Source organism: Suncus etruscus, chromosome 3 (genome assembly GCF_024139225.1).
Source record: "Suncus etruscus isolate mSunEtr1 chromosome 3, mSunEtr1.pri.cur, whole genome shotgun sequence".
In the NCBI taxonomy this organism is placed as follows: Eukaryota; Metazoa; Chordata; class Mammalia; order Eulipotyphla; family Soricidae; genus Suncus; species Suncus etruscus.
In genome coordinates, this window is record NC_064850.1 from 39,934,296 (window position 1) to 39,956,199 (window position 21,904).

The window sequence follows — 21,904 nt, forward strand, 5'->3', positions numbered from 1 at the left end:
AATGTACCTGAGACCACTTGTCCCCTAGCCCCCCATTCTTTCATATTTGTGTTTCACTTCTTTCACTCAGTTTCTTTTTTCTCCTTGCTATACTCTGGGGTCGAGGGTGTTCAAGACAATTCCCATTTAGAGCATTGCATTTTTTCATATGTTAAAGTCTGAAATATATTATACTAATATACTAATTTGTTTTTGTAACCGTTATTATAAAGTTTGCTTAATTCACCTAGAGGTAATTGTAGTCACGACTATTCAGGGTTTTAAGCAGCCTAGGCCTCTGAGCCTAAAAGAAAAGAAGCCTTCTGATTAACCAGGAAGTCCACTTCTGCCATTTGGGAAATAACATTGTGTGCAACCTTGTTCACATCCTTATCTATGCTATACATTAAAATTGCTTCTGGCACAAGACCATCGTCTCATATGTCAAGTAAGACTGTTCGATTGCCTATATAGGATCAGAGGGAATGGAAAAAACAGTGGTGGTTAAAATTAGAAGGAACTGTTGTCTCACATGCCAGGTAAAAAATGTTGCATCTTTGAATGATTAAATTGAATGCTAGATGGGATATCTCTGAAGTTCAATAAAATCTGTAACCTGTAAGGGCTGGGAGTAAACAGACATGTGCTTCATTAGGAAATTGTCAGACCTTTGGGCGCCCAGGTAAAAATATTAATCTCAATGTAACATGCATCAAAAATTGGTAGTCTCTGTCTCTCTGAGTTTTGGGGTAATGGGTAACTCTAACTCTAATTCTAGCTCTAACACATGCAGTTATAATAAATGTCACATGTAAGTGATATTCTGAATTATCCTCCTAGCTTCTTTTTTATCTTTATCTAATAGGTCAGAAAACTCGTAACTTATGTATTGACCTCAGGACTTCAGTATGGACTCGAAGGCGGCATCTTTCACACGTTTTTTAAGGTGGGACTTTCAATGCTTCTTTGGGCAAAAGAGACTATTTTGTTTTTCCTGCCACACCTGGCAGTAGTCAAGGTTTACAACTAACTCTGTGCTCAGGGATTACTCCTGGTAGAGCGCAGGGGACTCTATGGGTAGTGAGGATCAAAACCAGGTCTGCCACATGCACGGCAAATGCCCTGTTTTCTATAAGCCCTACTCACCCCAGGGCCTGGCTTGCAATTTTGTTTTGTTTTGTTTTGTTTTGTTTTTTGGACCACACCTAGTGATGCTCAGGGGTTACTCCTGATGCTCAGAAATCACTCCTGTCTTGGGGGACCATATGGGACACTGGGGGATCAAACTGTGGTTCATCCTAGGCTAGCACCGGCAAGGCAGATGCCTTACTACTCTGCACCACCACTCCAGCCCCTGGCTTGCAAATTTTTCAAAGGAAAATTAAGTTAAGAGTGGACAAATTCCGGCCAGAGTGATAGCACAGTGGCTAGGGAGTTTGCCTTGCTTGCAGCCAATGCAGGTTTGATCCCCGGCATTCTATATGATCCCCCCATCCACCAGGAAGTATTCCTGAATGTAGGGCTAGGATTAACCCCTGAGCATTTCTGGGTGTAGCAAAAAAACAAAACAAAACAAAACAAAATAACAACAAAAATTCCATATATGGGCTATTTCCTATTAGGGGATTATGTGGCACTGGGGTGGGAACCAGGGACTCCCTCATGCACTCAGCCCTTTCTGTTCTTTCTCTCTCCAGCCCTAGTTAGCATATTTGTTGCAGGGGTGGGGGATGATATGTTTGCTTTCGGTGCCACAACTAACAGCAATACTGAGTGAGAGGGGCCTTCCTAGAGGTGCTCAGGGGACCCTGTATTAGCAAGGATGTCGAACCCTGGCCCCTGTATGCAAAGCGTATGTCCAGCACTGAGCTGTCTCTGGGACCCTTGACATGAGCATTAACTGCCTGTTCCTGGAAGGATCGTGTCTGTGAAGGCTCTTCTCCTGTAAGGAATTCATTGTATGTGTAGGTTGGTTAAGGGCCACACAGGTGATACTCCGGGCTTACTCTTAGCTCTGCATTCAGGAATCATTCCTGTTGGACTTAGCAGAACATATGGGATGCTGAGGATGGAACCCAGATCAGCCATGAGCAGGGTGGGGCAACCTACCTGTTGCGCTGTGGCTTGAACCCTCTGGTTTTTATACTGAGAAAGCATTTCACTCTCACCAGACCTGGTGTTTCCTTTCCCTCCCATCTCTTAGATGGCTTGGATGGGTGAGGTTCCTGCATTACCAGTTTATGGAGATGGACTGAACTACATCCCAGCAATCCATATTCTGGATCTAGCGGGGTAAGCTCCCTAGGTGTGAAGGATGATGAAGTTAGTCCCTAGAATCTATTAGCTAGCATGTTGTGGTTGGGGTGGGGCAGAGTGTTACCTCCACCAGGTACTACCCTTCCATTGTCAGAGAGCTGGAAGAGATGGTACAGTGGATAGGGCTTTGTTTTACCCTCACACAACCCAAGTTTTATTCCCATATCCCAGGTCTGCTGAACCCTACCAGGAGTGAACCCTAAGAAATGCTGCATGTAGCCCCAAAACAAAAATGTAAAATGGCAAAGACTGTTGGAGAGAAGCTCCCAGGGATATTGCACTAGCTGGGTTTGGTCCCCTGCACCACATGGTTCTTTGAGAACTGGTGGGAAATTACAGTGCACTCCTGAGCTGGAGCTGCCCCTCAGCATCATCTAGTGTGCCTAAACCTCTAAATAAAAGTACCCCCAAACCCTACTCAACCAAAAATTTTTTGTGTTATGAAAACAAAATGTCTACATTTGGGGCCACAGTGGCTATGATGTTAGTGGGGACTAAGCCAGTCTTTTGGGGCTAGTGGGACCATCTCTACTGTGTAGTGTCCTGAACCAGGCCAATGTGTTTGGCACTACCAGCATGTCCTACCATGAAGTTGTTTCTCCATTGGTCCTTGTGAGAATCTCTTCCATTTTTTGAGAAATGGAGCTGGACTTTGCTACCGACTGCTTCATGCACACACTGAGAGCCGGAACTCGGCTCAGAGTGCTAGGCCTAAGGCTTTTCCTTTCTTCAAGAGGTATAGGTTACACTCTGGGCATTGTAGGGTCCCCAGAGTGTCCCTGGAAAAACTCCCCCCCCACTGAGCACTTCACAGAGGGTCACCTTAGAGCACTGCCAGATATGGTCCCCAAATAAAACAAGCTCATACACACATCAAAAATCTGTTACTATCAGGGAGTAAGAGAGGGGGAAAAATCTGTTGCTCTTTTACACCTTATTAAGAATCTTTGGGGCTGGAGAGATAGCATGGAGGTAAGGCGTTTGCCTTTCATGCATTGGTTGGAATCCCGGCATCCCATATGGTCCCCCAAGCCTGCAGATTTCTGAGTGTAGAGCCAGGAGTGGCCCCTGAGCGCTGCCGGGTGTGACCCAAAAACAAAACAAAACAAAAAAAAAAACAAAGAATTTTGGGGGAGTGTTGGCTACACCCCATGTCCCAGAGAGTCGTTGGGATTTCTGACTGAGGCTCAAACCCAGGACCCTGTAGGAGCTCTGTCTGGAGCCATTATCCAGTGCTCTGCTGCTTTGTTATTTTTATTGTTGTTGTTGTTGTTGTTTCTATTTTTGCTTTGGGGCCACACCCAGTGGTGCTCAGGGATTACTCCTCATTCTGCACTCAGGGATCACTCTTGGCAAGCTTGGGGGGATCATATGGAATGATGAAAATCAAACCTGGGTCTGCCATGTGAAGTCAAACACACTCCCTGCTATGTTATGACTCCAGCCCCTGCTGTTTTTTGCTTTATTGGTGTGGCTTTTTTTTTTTTTTTTTTTTTTTTTTTTTTTGGTTTTTGGGCCACACCTTGCGCTGCTCAGGGGCTACACCTCCCTGGCTCTGTGCTCAGAAATTTCTCCTGGCAGGCTCAGGGGACCATATGGAATGCTGGAGATCGAACCTAGGTCTGTCCTGAGTCAGCAGCATGTAAGGCAAATGCCCTACTACTGTGCTTTTGCTCTGGCCCCTGCTCTGTTATTTTTGTTTTTGTTTTGTTTTTGGGTCACACCTGGCTGAGCTCAGGGGTTACTCCTGGCTCTATGCTCAGAAGTCATTCCTGGCAGGCTCAGGGGACCATATGGGATGCTGGGATTCGAACCACTGATCTTCGGCATGAAAGGCAAACGCCTTTCCTCCATGCTATCTTTCCGGCCCCTTCTCTGTTATTTTAATTTTATTTTTTTTTAGTGCTTCATTCTTCCAAATTTTTTTATTTTTATTTTATTTATTTATTTATTTATTTTGGTTTTTGGGTCACACCCAGTGATGCTCAGGGGTTACTCCTGGCTGTCTGCTCAGAAATAGCTCCTGGCAGGCACGGGGGACCATATGGGACACCAGGATTCGAACCAACCACCTTTGGTCCTGGATCGGCTGCTTGCAAGGCAAACGCCGCTGTGCTATCTCTCCGGGCCCAAATTTTTTATTTTTAATTATGAGAACAAAGATGCAAAGAAAGAACAAGGTAAAGTTACAGTGGGAGGACAATCACCCATAAACAGAATTCTCAGAAGAAATTCCCTTGCTGACACCTTAATTTTGAACTTTCAGCCAAAGAACATTGCTCTGTTATTTTTATATTTATTTTTGGGTGTTTTTTGTTTTTGTTTGTTTGTTTTTTGTTTTTGTTTTTCTTGGGGGGGGCACAACTGGCAGTACTCAGGAGTTACTCCTGGCTCTCCACTCAGAAATCACTCCTGGCAAGCTCAGGAGACCATATGGTATGCCAGGAATCAAACCCCGTTTCATGTTGGATCGGCTGCATGCAACGTAAACACCCTATGGCTATAATATCTCTCTGGCCCCATATATGATTTTTGGACACCAACTAGAGTGCTTTATGATCACTCCTAGTGAGGAATGGGAGATCTTATGGAAAACCAGGGATAAAACCCAGCTCAGAGGCATACAAGGCATGTACCCTACCCACTAGATTATCTCTCTAGCCCCTGATCTAGCTGTTTGTGGCTTCTTTCCTTCCAATTTTGCTTTATTTAGTTTGGGGACCAAATAGCCTTGGTCTTCAGAGACTACCCCCAGTTCTGTGGTTGGGGTCACTTTTGGTAGTGTTTGGGGAACCATGTGGTGCAAGGGGTTAAACCTGAGCTCTTTTTAACATGCAAAAATGTGCACAAAACACAAAAGATTTTGGGTTTTCTTGGTTTGGACCACACTCAGCAGTGCTTCGGGACCATTCCATATTGTACTGAGTCTCTCAGTCCTGGCAGGGAACTTGTGGTCTCCAGTGTCTGCTCCTCCCCTCCCTCTTTCCCTTCCCCGGACGCTTGGGCCATCAGGGCTAATAAAGTGGTTCGTTTGTCCCCCTGCCCCCGCCCCACAGAGTGATTCAGAACGTCATTGACCACATGCCCAAAGTTCACTACCTGCTTGCTGTGGACGAGTCTGTGCTCACCCTGGAAGATATTATCAAGGTACAGCCAACCCTCTCCATGCCCCCATGGAGCAAAGAGCCCCTACTAATAGTATTACTATTACCACCTGCCATTACTACTACTACTGCCACTACTATCGCTTGCCACTATTATCACTACTACTACATTGTAGACACCATTATTACTACCACCACCACTACTACTACTACCACCCATCAATACTACCACTCACCACTACTACTGCCACTACTAGTATCACTTGCCACTAATACTACTTGTTACTACTACTACCATCCACCACTAATATCATCTATGACCCACCCGCTAACCATACTACCACCTATCACTACAACTACTACCACTTGTGACTATCTCTGTCACTGCCACTACTCCTACCACTTCATTGCTACTACAACTACCATCGCCCACCATTGCTGCTACAACCTTAGCATTACTATGGCTTCTGCTACCACCTCTATCATTAGTATCACTACTACTCTCATCACCTCCTTACTACTACCACCCCTGCCACTATTATGATAACTTCTATGACTACTACTACTACCCCTGCTACTATTGATAACTATTACTACCATCTTACCACTACTATAAATCCTTCTCCACTGCTAATGCCACCACCACCACCCAATATAACTCCTATAAATAACTACTGCCACTACCAATTGTTTCTCTTTCTCCTCTTCCTCCTCCCCCATTACTACTGCCACCTGATATCACATTGGGGGACCGTAGGGGGGCCAAGGTCAAGATGGGCCAGCACTTACTGATGTCTAGGAGACACTGGCATGGGTTGAGGGGCAGGTAGGGGAGCCCTGCTCTAGGGAATCACCCCTAGGATATTTTCTGATTTCATCATCAGCTGCTTGTCCCCTTCTCTGCACCCCTGCTCTGACCCATAAAATACACACACACACACACACACACACACACACATATATATATTATATATATATACATACATACATGCCCAAGTGTATATATAAATAAGATATATATAAGTGTATATATATATAAGATTTTGGGCCACACCTGGAGAATCTCAGGGGCAAGTTACTCCTGCCAGACTCGGGACCACATGGGATGCCAGGGATAGAATTCAGGTTGGCTGCATGCAAGGCCAGTGCCCTACTCTCTGTTTGTTTGGGCCCCTAGATACTATTTTTTATTTAGTTATGTTTGAGGAGTTGTAGAGAAAAGCTCATGGACAAATCAAAATAACTTTTGTATTTTTCCTAACAGTGCATCAGCAAAAGTACTGGTACCGGTAAAATCCAAAAAGTACCCAAAGAAAATGCTTACCTAATTAAGGACTTACGAGTAAGTAGGAAAGATTCTTTTTTTTTCGGTTTCTCAGTGACATTCAGGGGTTACTCCTGGCTATGTGCTCAGAAATCGCTCCTGGCTTGGGGGACCATATGGAATGCAGGGAGATCGAACCGCTGTCCGTCCTAGGCTAGTGCACACAAGGCAGGCGCCTTACGCCCTGCGCAACCGCTCCGGCCAGAAAGAATTTTTTCTTTACAGACTTACAGATTCTGTAGGAATTTGGGTACAGGTTCACTTCACACCCCACCTTTCTCGCTGCGTGTTTCCTCCAAAGACTACTCACAGGAACCTTCCGTGGACCTCTACTTTCTACGCAGGAAAGCCTAATGTCAGGAAATGTCTCTGAAGGCTGGAGTGCTGCTCTGGCCCCAACTGGGAGGGGGCAAGGGGATGTTATAAGACTCTACAGAAGATAGTACTGAATGCTGTGAACACAATTCTATTCCTTTGTACATTCCTATGCTAAATTTTAACATACTTAAGTGAATTTATTTGGGCTTTGGTTTTGGGTTAGGGGCCACAACTGACAGTGCTCAGGGCTTACACTTGGAGAGGGGTGTTTGAGGCCACACCTGGTGTCCTCAGGGGTTACTCCTGACTCTGCACTCAGAAACTATTCCTGGCAGGCTTGGGGGAATATATGGGATGCTGGGGATTGAACCCTGGTCAGCCCTCCTAGCTGTGCTTTTGTTCCAGCCCCAGCCAAGTGCTTATTTCTGAGTTCCTTCTCCAGTCCCCTTTTGTATTTTGATTGTTTGGGGTTTTTATTTTTTGTTTGTTTGTTTGTTTGTTTTGATTTTTGGTTTTTGGGTCACACCCAGTGATGCTCAGGGGTTACTCCTGGCTCTATACTCAGAAATCGCTCCTGGCAGGCCCGGGGGACCATATGGAATGCTGGGATTCAAACCACCATCCTTCTACATGTGAGGCAAACACCTTACCTCCATGCTATCTCTCCGGCCCCTGTTTGGGGTTTTTATATTTGTTTGTTTTTGTTTTTCTCACATCCAGCAGTGTACAGAAATCACTCCTAAAGGGCACAGGCATGGGGGACCATATGTGATGGCAGGAATCAAACCCTGTTAGGTCATGTGTAAGTCAGGCAACCCTCTAGACTGTGCTATCTCTTGGGCCCTGTGCCTTTTGGACCTCAGCATGGCACATTCAAAAAGAATCTGTCAGTGGGTGGAGCGAGTTTACTGCTCATGCAGGGTCCTAGATTGATGCCCAGCACAACATGGTCCTCCCAGCAGTCCTAGAAGTGGCCCCAAACCAAACTAAATAAAAGGTATACTTGGGGCTGGAGAGCCAGAAAAGTGAGCAAGTGGCTTGCCTTGCATGTAGCCAGCCCAGGTTCGATCCTTGCCACAGCCACACTGTCCCCTGAGCACAGAACAGGAGTAAGCCCTAAGCAGCACCAGGTAGACACTATGCACATGTCTTATGGTCTGGGGGCATATCTTGGTGGTAAAGTGATCGTCTCACCTGTGTGAGGCTCTTGGGTCTGATCGCTGGCACCCCAAAGACAACAACACAAATCCTACACAACCTTCTCCTTGAACTTTGGAGACCATCTGAATCCTCAAGCTGCTTGTTCATGACAAAGCTAGAATGCCATCACAAGAGAGGAAATAATAGGGTGTGAGTTGGTTAAAAGAAGGGAGCAGAGACCTTTCAGGTAAGCAGTTTGTCCCATCTGAGGGCTGCGTTCCCAGACATTCATGTCTAACAAATGGATGGACCCAGTTCACTGCTCTGCATCTGGTCTAACTGTGCAAATGCATCTTTTAGCAAGAGTCTGTGGACCAGCTCCTGATCAACTTGCGGATGGAAGCAGTTTATGTGAAGGAGAACTTCAACATCCGCTGGATTTCCCACACGGGCTTCGTGGAGAATATCAACATGCTCCTCAAGGAGTACAAGCAGAGCCTGCGGTTACTGGTAACTCAGAGCCACTCTAGCTTCAACGTACAGTCTGTAATTCAGAGTCTTGGGGTATTGAATAAATATAAAATATAAAATATAAAGTCCTAGGGTTGGTAGGCCTGGACCGCTACCTGTAGCCCCTTCAGCCAGTGGGTCTGTACAGGGTAATGGTGGAGAAATGATTCATAGGCAGTTAAAGTTTCAGGAGATATCCAGCTTTATTTGAAGGACCTAACTGCCCTGTACATTTTTCCACATAGCTTCTTGCAACCTCTTTTTGTTGCCCTCCAAGCACCCTTCCAGTGTCTCCTCCCCCCCCCCAGCCAGTCCTATTCTTTATTCCCAACAGCAGGTGTGGGTGGGGCTGACTATCCAAACAGGAAGTTGGGGGAGGGGGTAACATCAGGGTAGCTAGTCACTACTGACTGCGTTTTTCAGAGGCCAAATTCCGAGCTTCACACTGTTTCTAATAGACTCTGTCTGTTTTTCATATCCTAATATATATAAATTAAAAGTACTTGGTACCCAAAGATCATGTTTCATCCAGTGAACACTGGTCATGGGCACAGCACACCAGTCCTGAGTTGGTAAACTCAAGATTGGTGTTCATGGAATTGTCTGTTCCATCAAAACTACTGGCACAGAGGGCCAGAGCAATAGAGATTTTTCTTGCATTTGTTGGACCCACATGTTCGATCCCTGTTACCCATAATGTCTGCTGAGCCTACCAAGATTAATTTATTTTCTTTTCCTTTTTTTTGTTTTTTGTTTTTGTTTTTGTTTTTGTTTTTGAGCCACACCTGGTGGCTCTTAGAGATTACTCCAGGCTCCATGCACGGAAATCACACCTGGCAGACTCGGGGAACCATATGGGATGCCAGGGATCAATTCTGGGTCTGTCTTAGGTCAGCCGCATGCAGGGATCGAACCCAGGTCTGCCTCATGTCAGCCGAGTAAAAGGCAAGTGCCCTACCACTGTACTATCACTTCAGCCCCACCAGGTGTAATTTCTGATCATAGAGCCAGAAATCACTTTGAAAGGCTGCTGGGCGTGACCAGAAACAAAATAATAAAATAATAATAATAATAATAATAATACTGTAAAAAACTTTTTTATGTTTTGTACCACTCCTGGTTGGCTCAGGAATCCAGATCATGGGGTGCTGGAGATCCAACCTGGGACTACCCATACGAAGTCTGAACTTATGCCTTTGAACTCTCTCTCCCCCCTTCTCCCTCCCCTCTTCTCTCTCTCTCTCTCTATCTCTCAACTTACTTACTGGCTGTCTTCCATGGTTTCTTTGAGTTCCTTGAACATCTTCAACATTTCTTCTAAAGTCCTGATCAGAGAGGCTATATAAGTGGCTAATACTAGTTGGGTCTTCAGAACTACCATTTCTTTCCGATGGCGATTTTTTTTTTTTGTAGTGTAATGATATTTTGTTATGTGTTGCGGTGGAGCTCATTGAGCTCAAGAAATGCACAACGGAAAAAGCAGAGCAGCCTCACTTTTCTTAAAGAGCATGGATCTGGGGTGAAAATGGCTCTTCTGTGTCAAAGAGGAGCTCTCTGCCAACCTTTTGGTTTGCCTCTGTTTTGTGGGACTTTGTCTTTTGAAGGTGTGTGTATGATCACACCCGTGGTGTTCAGAGGTTACTCCTGGCTCTGTGCTGAGAAATTTCTTCTGGCAATGCCCAGGATTGAACCCAGTTGGCCACATGCAAGGCAAACACATTATCCGCTGTGCTATCGCTTTAGCCCATCTATCTTTTTCTGTTGTTGGTTTTTTTTTTTTCTGTTTGTTTGTTTTTTTTTTGGTAACACTTAGTGATGCTCAGGGCTGACTCTGACTTTGTGCTCAGGGATCACTCCCACCAGTGATCCAAAACTGGATCAGATTTAGGGTGTACGGAATTGAACCCCACAGATGTGCTATATGCAGACAAGTGCCCTCCCTCCTGTGCTATCTCTCTGGGCCCCATATTTCTTTTTTGTTGTAGTTTTTGTTTTTTGTTTTGGGGCCATGCCCAGTGGCGCTCAGGGGTTACTCCTGGCTCTGTGTTCAGGAATTAATCCCAGCAGGCTAAAGAGACAATATGAGATGCCGAGATCAAACCCATGTCACTCAGATGCAATGCAAATGCTCTCTTCGCTGTGCTTCACTCTGGCCCTTGGCCCATATTTCTTGATCCTTCTGAGAGAAGCGCAATAGTCCTAAATTTGCTCAGCTTGTAAGACCAGGGGAGGAAGGAGTCTGTCAGAGGTCCCATTGAGGTGCTTCTGTAAGTCCTCCCCAAGGATGAATAGAGCCCTCCTTACAGGAGTGTCTATCTTTCCCTGGCATCAGCTCTGACCCCTGTAGAAGAATGAATGGGAACATGTCCCTTCTGTCTATTGCCAGAAGCTACTTTGCAGTCCAGCCTATGCAGCATAGTTGGTTTTCAGAAAGGCAACACTTCCCCCGCCAGACCTCTCAGAAAGCACCCCTATTCCATCCCGCCTTTCTCATCCCACCAGCCCATCAAGATCTGCATACTGGGTCCCCCAGCCGTGGGCAAGTCTAGCGTGGCCGAAGCTTTGTGCCGCCATTACAAGCTGCATCACATCAAGCTTAAGGAAGTGGTTTCTGAGACCATCGCCAAACTGGTAACTAGCCATCGCTCTTGGGCTCCGTTTGGTGCCGCTCAGTTTCATTTGACTGTTGGTGTGATGAGACCTCCTTTGCAGCACAGTTTGGGCCCTGTAATACTGGGGACCACAGGGAACCACTGTGGCATGGGGTGCTCGGAGACCTCCATTTTTTTCTCCTCACACTGTTGGGGTGCTGGGAGGACCAACTGGGCTGCTGGGCGAGAAGCTGTTGTAAACTGTCCCTGGCTGATACATTTTATTTTATTTTTTCTTAGACTTTTCCCCCATACTCAGTGGTGCTCAGGAATTACTCCTGGTGGTGCTGGGCAGACCCTATGGGGTGCTGGGGATGGAACCCTGGGTTAGCTGTGTTCAAGGCACACATCCTACCCACTGTGCCATACGCCTTACTTTTTATTTATTTTGACTTATAATTTTGTTTAATTTGGGTCTACTTCTGGTAGTGATCAGAGCTTGCTCAAAACTCTGCTCAGGGGCCACTCTTGGTGTACTTGGGGGGACCTTACAGAATGCTGGAGGTTGAAGCCAGGTCACTTATGTGCAAGACAAAATGCCTTGCTTGCTATTCTGTGTCTCCAGTCCTTCTTTTTATTTATCTATTTGTTTATTTATTTATTTTGTTTTGGGGGCCACACCCAGCAGCGCTCAGGAGTTATTCCTGTTTCTGTTGTCAGGAGTCACTTCTGGCAGGTGTGGGGGATCATATAAGATGTCAGGGATCCGAACCAGGTTGGTAATGTACAGGCAAATGCCTCCCCACTGTGCTGTCACTCCACCCTCCCCCATTTATTTTTAAATTTGTTTTCTTGAGTCACTCCTGGCATGACTCAGGGGACTTTATGGGGTACAGGGGTCCGTCGCATGCTAGACAAGGTAAGAGTCTTACCTTCTTCTGTGACTCCAGTCTCTCATCAATTACTTTTTTTGAAAAACATTTTAAAACTAAAGATTGGGGCCGGGCGGTGGCGCTGGAGGTAAGGTGCCTGCCTTGCCTGCGCTAGCCTAGGACGGACCGAGGTTCGATCCCCCGGTGTCCCATATGGTCCCCCAAGAAGCCAGGAGCAACTTCTGAGCGCATAGCCAGGAGTAACCCCTGAGCGTCACAGGGTGTGGCCCAAAAACCAAAAACAAACAAACAAAAAAAAAAAAAAAACAAAAAAACTAAAGATTGATGAGGGGGGAGCAAGAGGAAGAGGAGGAGTTCAGTTTGGGGGCCACACCTACTAGTAGATGCTGGGGCTTGAAGCTGGGGATGCTGCTTGCAAAGCAAGTGCCATTCCCACTGTTTTGTCACTTTGACCCACTATTCAGAATCTGACCTGCTACTTAGAAAATTCTTCATTAACTGGGGCTGGAGTGATAACACAAGGAGACCATTTATTTGTCTTGCAAACAACTGTCAGGTTTGATATTCAATATCCCTACATGATCCCCATCCTGCCAGGAGTCACCCTGAGTGTCACTAGGTATAACCCCCAAAAATATTTGTTTAATTAAATTAAATTTAAAAAATAGCTGTTTATTAGTGGGTAGTACAAGCAGGTAAGGCATTTGCCTATCACATCAAGACTAATAGTCCATGAGGGGCCAATGCGAAAGCACAATGGGGAGGAGGGCGTTTGCCTTGCACATCCAGGTTAGATCCCTGCCCCAAGCCTGCCAGGAGTGATATTTTTTTTTTCTTTTCTTTTTTGGTTATTGGGCAAAACCCACAGCGCTCAGGGGTTACTCCTGGATCTGTGCTCAGAAATCACTCCTGGCAGACTCCGGTACCATATGGGATGCTGGGAATTGAACTCAGGTCCATCCTGGGTCGGCACATGCAAGGAAAATGCCCTACCACCGTACTATCACCCAGTCCCCCAGGAGTGATTTCTGAGTGCAGAAACCCCTGAACATTGCCAATATGGCCCAAAAATATAACAGATAAACAAAAACAAAATACTAAGTCATAAGGGAAGGAAAACAATGGTTACTCCTGGCTCTGCATTCGGGGATCACATTCGGGGGCCTTATGGGGTACCAAGGATTGAACCTGCATCTACTGCATGAAGATCCAGCACTATCCCCACTGTATTACCCTAGCATCCTCCTATTCTTTGCACACTGCCTGGCATACCCCCTTTCCCCATGTGGACACCTACCTGTGGGCCACAAATCTGAATGTGGCTGTGGTGTGCAGGAAGCCATTGTGGCACCGAAGGAAGCAACTCCCGAAGATGAGGGTGAAGAAGAGGAGGATGAGGAGAATGTGGAAGAAGCTCAGGAGCTTCTGGACGCCATCAAGGAAAGCCTGGAGCAAAATGCAGGTGAGGTACAAGCCAGGAGGGCTGTCAGGCATAGTGGCCTTGTATCAAGTCTTCCCTTTTATTAAACAGGTTTGTTGGGGTCAGAGCCATAGCACAGAGGGGAAGGTGCTTGTCTTGCATGCAGCCTATCCGGTTCGATTCCTGGCTTCTCATGTTCTTCCACGAGGTGTCAGGGTCAGGAGTGATCTCTGAGTGAAGTCTCCCTTCTCCCCATCAATAAAAAGTCAAAATAACAACAGCAACAACAAAAAAACTTAAAAATTTGTTTTGTTGGGGCCGGAGAGATAGCATGCTTTTCATGCAGAAGGACAATGGTTCGAATCCCGGCATCCCATATGGTCCCGTGTCTGCCAGGGCTGACTTCTGAGCATAGAGCCAGGAGTGACCCCTGGGCGCTGCTGGGTGTGAACCAGAAAACAAAAACAAAAAAAATAATATTTGTCTTGTTGTTGGTTTCTTTTTGTTTGGTTGGTTTTGGTTTTGGGCACACCTGGTGGTGCCCAGGTGACTCAGTACTTAGAGGTTATTCCTGCTGGGATGCCAGGGATATAACCCAGGATTGGCTGTGTGCAAAGCAAATGCCCTTATCATTGTACTATCACTCTTTTGTGCTATCCTTTTCTTTGTTGCTTGATTTTGGGCCACACATGGTGGTGCTCAGAGCTTACTCCTGGTTCTATGCTTAGGAATTACTCCTGGCTAGCTTGGAGACCATATGGGTACAGGGATTGATCATGGCTCAGCAAGACAAATGCCCAGCCTATCTTGCTATCACTTTGGCCTCTTTGAGTATTTTCTTTTAAACTTTCTTCCTCAAAGTTAGTCCCCAAGGGGGCCTGAGAGATAGCACAGCAGTAGGGCATTTGCCTCGCATGCAGCTGACCTAGGACAGACAGTGGTTCGAATCCCGGCATCCCATATGATCCCTCATGCCTGCCAGAAGTGATTTCTGAGCACAGAGCCAGGAGTAACCCCTGAGCACAATCAGATGTGACCCAAAAACAAACAAACATAAAATTAATCCCCAAACACTTCATGTATCTGTTTTCCTGGGCCTGCATTTGAGCCTGATGGTGCCTGAGACAAGGCCTTGACCCCACAGCCCAGACCTTCCTGGCAGTCCAGCTCAAGCACACTGGCTGAGCCGAGTTGTTTGAATCCCAATTTCCAGCACAAGTTTCACATCCTCTCCTTGATTGCAACTTGGCAACCAAAACAGGAACTTTGAGGGGTGACCCTGATGACTGGCTGTAGCCCTGAGCATTGCAGGGAATGTGTGAATGTGTGTTATGTGTTGGGGGGTGGAGTTTGGACCACATCAGGCAATATCCAAGGCTCTCACTCAGGGGTCACCCCAGATGGTACTCGGGACCATGTGTGATGCCAGAGATAGAACCTAGGTTGGCCACATGCAAGGCAAGTACCTTGCTTTTTTTTTAACCCTTGTACTATTTCTCCAGCCCCAACTAAAACAGCTTTCTATTACCTACATAGATTGTCACCTTAAGCGTCACTTTTTCCCTTTATAATAGGCCGCCTGGAAGATCATTATATTAATCGATTTGTAAGAGAAAAGCTAAAATCTATGCCATGCAAGAATCAAGGTTATGTTTTGGATGGATATCCAAAGACCTATGATCAAGCAAGAGAGCTATTTAATCGTAAGTTTGAAGGTTCCCCTTATTTTGCTAGTATATTCAGGTAAGTTATAATTTTTAATCTTCTTTTGGGGACCACACCTGGTGGTACTCCAGGGTTACTCCTGGTTCTACACTCAGAAATTACTTCTGGAAATCTTGGGGGACCATATAAGATGCCAGGGATTGAATCTGGTTCAGTCGGTTCAGTCCTGGGTTGGTCATGAGTGGGCTGCATGCAAGCCAAATGCCCTACTGCTGTGCTAAGACTCTGGCCCCCACAATTTTAAATCTTCAAAGTAACAGTCTCTCCTTTAAAATAAGCCAAAATCGGGCCCAGAGAGATAGCACAGAGGCGTTTGCCTTGCAAGCAGCTGATCCAGGATCAAAGGGGGTTGGTTCGAATCCTGGTGTCCTATATGGTCCCCCATGCCTGCCAGGAGCTATTTCTGAGCAGACAGCCAAAAGTAACCCCTGAGCACTGTGGGGTGTGGCCCAAAAACCAAAAACCAAAAAAAAAAAAAAAGCCAAAATCAAAAGCAACTATTATCTGGAATATATACTTTCAATTTTTGCCTAGTTTTCATAATGGCTACAAATTCAAGAATTTTAATGTGTATTAGGAGGCGAGGAAGCAATAGATAAGACAGTGAGAGGGGTTTGCATGTAACCAACCCAGTTCCATCCCTGTCACTACCTATATGTTTCCCCAAGCACCACCAGAAGTGATTCTTAAGTTCAACACCAGGAGTAAGCCCTGAGTACTGTGTGTGTGTGTGGCCTAAAAACAAAAATAAGCGAAGAATCAAAAGGCTGAATGGGGACTGGAGCAATAGTACAGCAGGAAGGGCATTTACCTTGCACACAACTGAGCCAGGTTCAATCCCCAGCACTCCGTATTGTCCCCTGAACCCACCAGGAGCATCTTTGAGCACAGAGCCAGGAGTAAGTTCTGAGCACTGCAAGATGTGGGCCTCCTAAAATAATTTAATGGAGATGTAGGCAGAGATTATGGAGCCATAGAATGGTGGAAGGGTTGGTATAATTATGCAATTATAAAATAATGACTTCAGTATTATTGTAAACTATTAGTACCTCAACTCAGAAACAAGTAAGACTAAAAATTACAATGGGGTACAGTGGTCGAGTGTTTTTGCCTTGCATGCAGCCAACCCAAGACGAACCCAGGTTTGATCCTCGGCATCCCCCAAGACTGCCAGGAGCAATTTCTGAGCACAGAGCCAGGAGTAAACCCTAAGTACCATTGGGTGTGGCCCGAAAACTAAAAGAAAAATAAATAAAAATTTAAATTAAAAAATAAAAATTACAATGAATAAACATTTAAATTTTAACTTATATTCTCCATGAAATGAATAATAACATGACTGATTATATATATCTGTTTGTTTGTTTTTTGTTGTTCTTGTTGTTGTTAGAAGAAGATGAAGAAGAGGAGGAGGAATCCAGAAGCAGAATGATGCCTTACGATAAAGTAATCATCCCTGGTAAGTTTAAACAATTTCTCCAAGTTCAGATGTCAAGGGATGCCATAATACCTCTTTTGTAACAAAACAATCTTGCAATGTTAATAAAGTAAGTTTTTATTATATTATTGTTTAAATTGTTTTTAAATTTTTGGGTCACACCTGGCGGCACTCAGGTTACTCCTGGCTCTGCTCTCAGAAGTCACTCCTGGCAGGCTTGGGGGACCATATGGGATGCAGGGATTTGAACCACCTTTAGTTCTGATCAGCTGCATGCAAGGCAAATCACTATGCTATCTCTTCATCCCTGTTGTATTGTTTTGGTTTTGATTCATATCCAGAAGTGCTCAGGAGTTATTTCTGGCTCTGTGCTCAGGAATCACTCATGGTGAGCTTAGGGGATCCTATGAGATACTGGAGATTGAAACCTGGTCAGCTGTATTCAAGTCAGAGCACCCTCACTGCTGTACTCTCACTCCTGCTTCCCTCTTTGTTTTGGGGAACAAAATGTCACCCTCCCTCCCCCATAATACTGAGAAATCAGAGTTGATGCTGGGCCAGGAAAGAGTCCTTTGACCACTGTCAGCTCCACGTCTGATGGGTCCCAGTTTGCCCGAGTTTCACCATGTCTTCTGGGAAGAGAAACAAGCAACAGGTGGAGCCTGGGCTATTACCAGAAAGGACCTGCATAGACTGTCCATGACCTTAGGTGACCACTGTGTCATCTGCTCTGAGTGCAAATAGAGCTAGTCAGGAAGCTTCTGGAGGCCCAGAGAGCGGGAGGGACAGAGAGGCAAGGAGGAAGGGGGAGATAGAGAGAGAGAAGAGAGAGACAGAGAAGTGAGAGAGAGAGAGAGAGAGAGAGAGAGAGAGAGAGAGAGAGAGAGAGAGAGAGAGAGAGAGAGAGAGAGAGAGCAGACATCTCAGAAACAGGAATAACAGGAATAGTGGTCATTATCATCTGAAACCTGGGCAGAATGGTGAAATGCTTGGATTTCCCATTAATGTGTTGTTTGCCTCAAGAAAAGTTAAAAAGTCACAAAAGGAGGGCAAGAGTGATAGCACAGCAGGTAAAGTGTTTGCCTTGCAAGCAGTGGACCCAGGTTTGATTCCCAGCATCCCATATGGCTCCCTGAGCCTGTCAAGAGTAATTTCTGAGCGCAGAGCCAGCAGTGACCCCTGAGCAGCACAAGGTATGGGCCAAAAACCAAAATAAGAGAAAAAAACAACCCCAATATTACAAACCACAGGAAGAAAACAGAAGACAGTGCAAAAGGAAAACATCTACCATAGAGGCATTCAGAAATCACTCCTGGCAGGTTCTGGGGATCATATGGGATGCCTGGGATTGAACCTGGGCTAGTTGCTTCTGTCCTCTCTTGAAAGACTGCAAGCTCTCGGAAACACCTTGAGCTCTAGGGTAGCATGTGGCTTTGGACCAGTGCCGTGTGGCCTCCCTATCACTGTGCTCACTCAGGGCGCTCACGCTTCTCCCAGAATTTGTCTGCTTGCTGGATGCCTCTGATGAGTTCCTGAAGGACCGAGTGATCAATCTGCCTGAGAGTGTAGTGGTGGGGACCCACTACACTCAGGACCGCTTTCTCCGAGCACTGGGCACCTACCGGGACATCAACACCGAGGATGAGACTGTCTTGAACTACTTTGATGAACTTGAGATCCACCCCATCCACATTGGTAAAAAAGCAACTGGGGGTTCCTGAGTGGTAGCAAAGCGGGGAAGGCATTTATTTTGCACACGGGCTGACCTGGGTTTGATCCCTGACATCCCGTAGGATCCCTCAAGCCCACCAGGAGTGCAGAGCCAGGAGTAACCCCTGAGCACCACTGGGTGTGGTCCCCAAACAAAATAAAACAAAGCAAAAAGAAGAAAGTAACTTGGGGGCCCCTCAGGTCACCAGGCCAGAGGAGAGTGGATTGTGTGCTTAGAGGGGGCCCTGGAAGCTGTAGGACATAATCTCTTTAACCCCTTCTGTTCCAGGATTCAGGGTTTTGGGGAATGGGGAGATAATTGCTCTTCAGAGACGTTGACTGATTTGCGTTAATTTTTTTGTTTGTTTTATTTTGGGGCCACACCCAGTGGCACTCGGGGGGGGGGGGGGTTATTCCTGACTCTGTGCTCAGAGGTCATTCAGGTGCTCATATAGGATGGCAGGGATCAAATCCCAGTCAGCTGCAATGCTAGGCAAGCATTGAGGCTTACCTGGACTATCACTCCTGCACCAAGACAAGAAGTTCCTTTTCTTTTTGTTTGTTTGGGGTTTTTTTGTTTTGTTTTGTTTTGTTTTGTTTTGTTTTGTTTTTTGGACCACACCAAGTGGTGCTCAGGGGTCATGCCTGGTGGTACTCAGGACCATATTGGATGCTGAGGATTAAACCAGGGTTGGCCACATGAAAGGCAAAGTTCTTGACTGGCAGGAGAAGAGAACCAGTCTGTGTCTAATCATTGCCCCTCTGAGTTGTGTGTGGTGAAGACTGTGTAGCATGGAGACTTTGCATGTAAGTATGCCAGCCTCTGCCTCTCTCCTGCTATTAAAGATGTAGGGAGATTGGAAGATGCCCAGAACAAGCTTGTGATCAAACTGCTCATCAAAGAGATTGGGGAACCTCACAACTATGGCCTGACGGAGGAGGAAAAGGAAGAGGAGGAGCGCAGGGCTGCAGAGGCTCAGCTGGCCAAGGAGGCAGTGGAGGAAGCTGAGAAGATGCGCAAGGAGGCCCTGGAGATGGAGGAGAGGCAGGCGCGTTGGGAGGAATGGGTGAGGCCATAGAGGAGGGTGCTCCAAGAGGTGCTGTGGGGGTGATGTAGACACGTGTGAATGTTCATGGGTGAGAGCACAGGCTGTGGGTAATGGTGTGCCTGTCTGGGTGTAATGGTGTGCCTGTCTGGGTGCAATGGGCTGGAGCAGGAGCAGCGTGAGGATAAGAAAAGACTGACATAGTGTGTTTTCCATGTGGCCAACCCATGTTCAATCCCTGAGCCCACCAGGAGTGATTTCTGAGCATAGAGCCAGGAGTAACCACTGAGTGCTGCCATGTGTGGCTCTTGCAGCTCTGCAGTGGTCCCGTGCTGCCTGTTGCCCATCCTCAAGTGCCATCAGGCCCCTGCCCTTTGTGGTCTCCTTGGCTCTGGCCACCTCAGTTCTGGAATCAAACCCAATAGAGAAACTGTTCTGAGCTTTGCTTTGATGATAAATGCAAAAATCAGTTCTAAATAAGACACCACAGTGTGAGATTGTTTATTATGTAAATAAACTCCATTCTAATGTTCCAGATATTTGAGTGAGTCTAGCCATGGGGGACTAGTCTGGAAAATCAAAAGAAACACCTTCTTTCCAGCTACAAACCTGGAAAAGTAGGATTTTTTTAAGTCTATTCAAGAAAAACTTCAATTCTTTCTGCGAAGCAGGGCTCAAGTGCCTCAGGTTCTTTAAGGCAGGGTCTCCTTCTAAGTGTTTGAAAAAGATCATTCATCTCAGAATTAGAAATACCAAGAGCAGGGGCCAGAGAAATAGCATGGAGGTAAAGCATTTGCCTTGCATGCAGAAGGTCAGTGGTTTGAATCCTGGCATCACATATGGTCCCCCAAGCCTGCCAGGCTCGATTTCTGATTACTGAGTGTAGAGCCAGGAGTAACCCCTGAGCGCTGCCAGGTGTGACCCAAAAACAAAACAAAACAAAACAAAAAAGAACTACCAAGAGCAGGGCATACCCAATTCAAATTCCCCAAGAGTTTTTGAAAGTCATTAAGCATTCTGAGGTTTTTCTAGTTTATAGAGATCTTTTGACGGCATATAGAAGTTTGATTTAGTATGAAGTCCAAATATTGGAAAGGTGGCATAGTCTGAATTTTTTCCATAGCGAATTTCAGTCCTGATACTTGTAAACAGTAACAAATGAATACCAATTCTGTAAATCTGTCTTATCAGACATTGCTAAAAGTATATCATCTATATAGTGAATCACCAGTGCCTGAGGGAATTTTTCACAAGCAGGGCTCAAGATCTTTTTTTTTTTTTTTTTTTTGGTTTTTGGGCCACACCCGTTTGACACTCAGGGGTTACTCCTGGCTATGTGCTCAGAAATCGCCCCTGGCTTGGGGGGACCATATGGGACGCCGGGGGATCGAACCGCGGTCCTTCCTTGGCTAGCGCTTGCAAGGCAGACACCTTACCTCCAGCGCCACCTACCCGGCCCCAGGGCTCAAGATCTTACACACAAACACACACCCACACCCACACCCACCCACACACACCCACACACACACACACACAAACACATACACACAACCTGGCAAATTGTTGGGGAATAGGTCATTCCCTGAGGTATTCCATTCCATTGATAGAGGCTGCTTGGTGCATGATTATTATAGAAAGGAACAGAAAATGTAAAACATTCCTTATTATCTGGATGTATTGGGATATGGTAAAAGCAGTATTTTAAATCTATTATTATCAAGGGCCAATCCTCTGGGATAACTACATGTTATGGTAAACCAGTTTGCCTTTAACCATGGGGATCCTGGATAAATTTATAGCTCTAAGATCCATCAAAAGCCTCCACTTCCTGTACTTTTTGTATAGGAAATATGAGTGAATTCCATTGAGAAAAGTTTCAATATGTCCCAGTAGAGCTATGCTATCCCCTCTTCTTTCTTGAAAGTCCATGTAACTGGTAGCATAAAAACCACAATTAGGGGCCGGGCGGTGGCGCTGGAGGTAAGGTGCCTGCCTTGCCTGCGCTAACCTAGGACGGACTGCGGTTCGATCCCCCGGCGTCCCATATGGTCCCCCAAGAAGCCAGGAGCAACTTCTGAGCGTATAGCCAGGAGTAACCCCTGAGCCTCACAGGGTGTGGCCCAAAAAAAAAAAAAAAAAAAAAAGAACCACAATTATCTCTCCCATTGAATCCGAATCAATAATTCCATTGATCACTGTGATACCCTTGATATTCAAACTGTTCCTGCCTAAAATTAAACCAACTGTATTTGGAGGTTTAGGACCCATAATACCTATTCTCAACATATAGTGACATTAGCCTAGATTTATGGTAATTTCTTCTGGACATATTATTTCCAGGGCTCTACTATTGGATATAGCAGAGTTGGGACCTTTTATGGTACAGAATT

The 21,904-nt window shown here is 45.9% G+C and overlaps 1 protein-coding gene across 1 annotated transcript in view; it reads left to right on the plus strand.

Annotated features, from left to right (window-relative positions):
- The window catches only part of LOC126003637 (adenylate kinase 7-like), a 43,174-nt gene that overhangs the window by 15,651 nt on the left and 5,619 nt on the right, over positions 1-21,904 (plus strand). Inside the window, exons 6-16 of the mRNA XM_049769923.1 lie at positions 845-925; positions 2,183-2,271; positions 5,352-5,442; positions 6,664-6,741; positions 8,542-8,691; positions 11,194-11,322; positions 13,511-13,637; positions 15,170-15,298; positions 16,711-16,779; positions 18,256-18,453; positions 19,315-19,535. Of these exons, the coding sequence (XP_049625880.1) occupies positions 845-925; positions 2,183-2,271; positions 5,352-5,442; positions 6,664-6,741; positions 8,542-8,691; positions 11,194-11,322; positions 13,511-13,637; positions 15,170-15,298; positions 16,711-16,779; positions 18,256-18,453; positions 19,315-19,535 (1,362 nt within the window). The remainder of the gene's footprint in view (positions 1-844; positions 926-2,182; positions 2,272-5,351; positions 5,443-6,663; positions 6,742-8,541; positions 8,692-11,193; positions 11,323-13,510; positions 13,638-15,169; positions 15,299-16,710; positions 16,780-18,255; positions 18,454-19,314; positions 19,536-21,904) is intronic.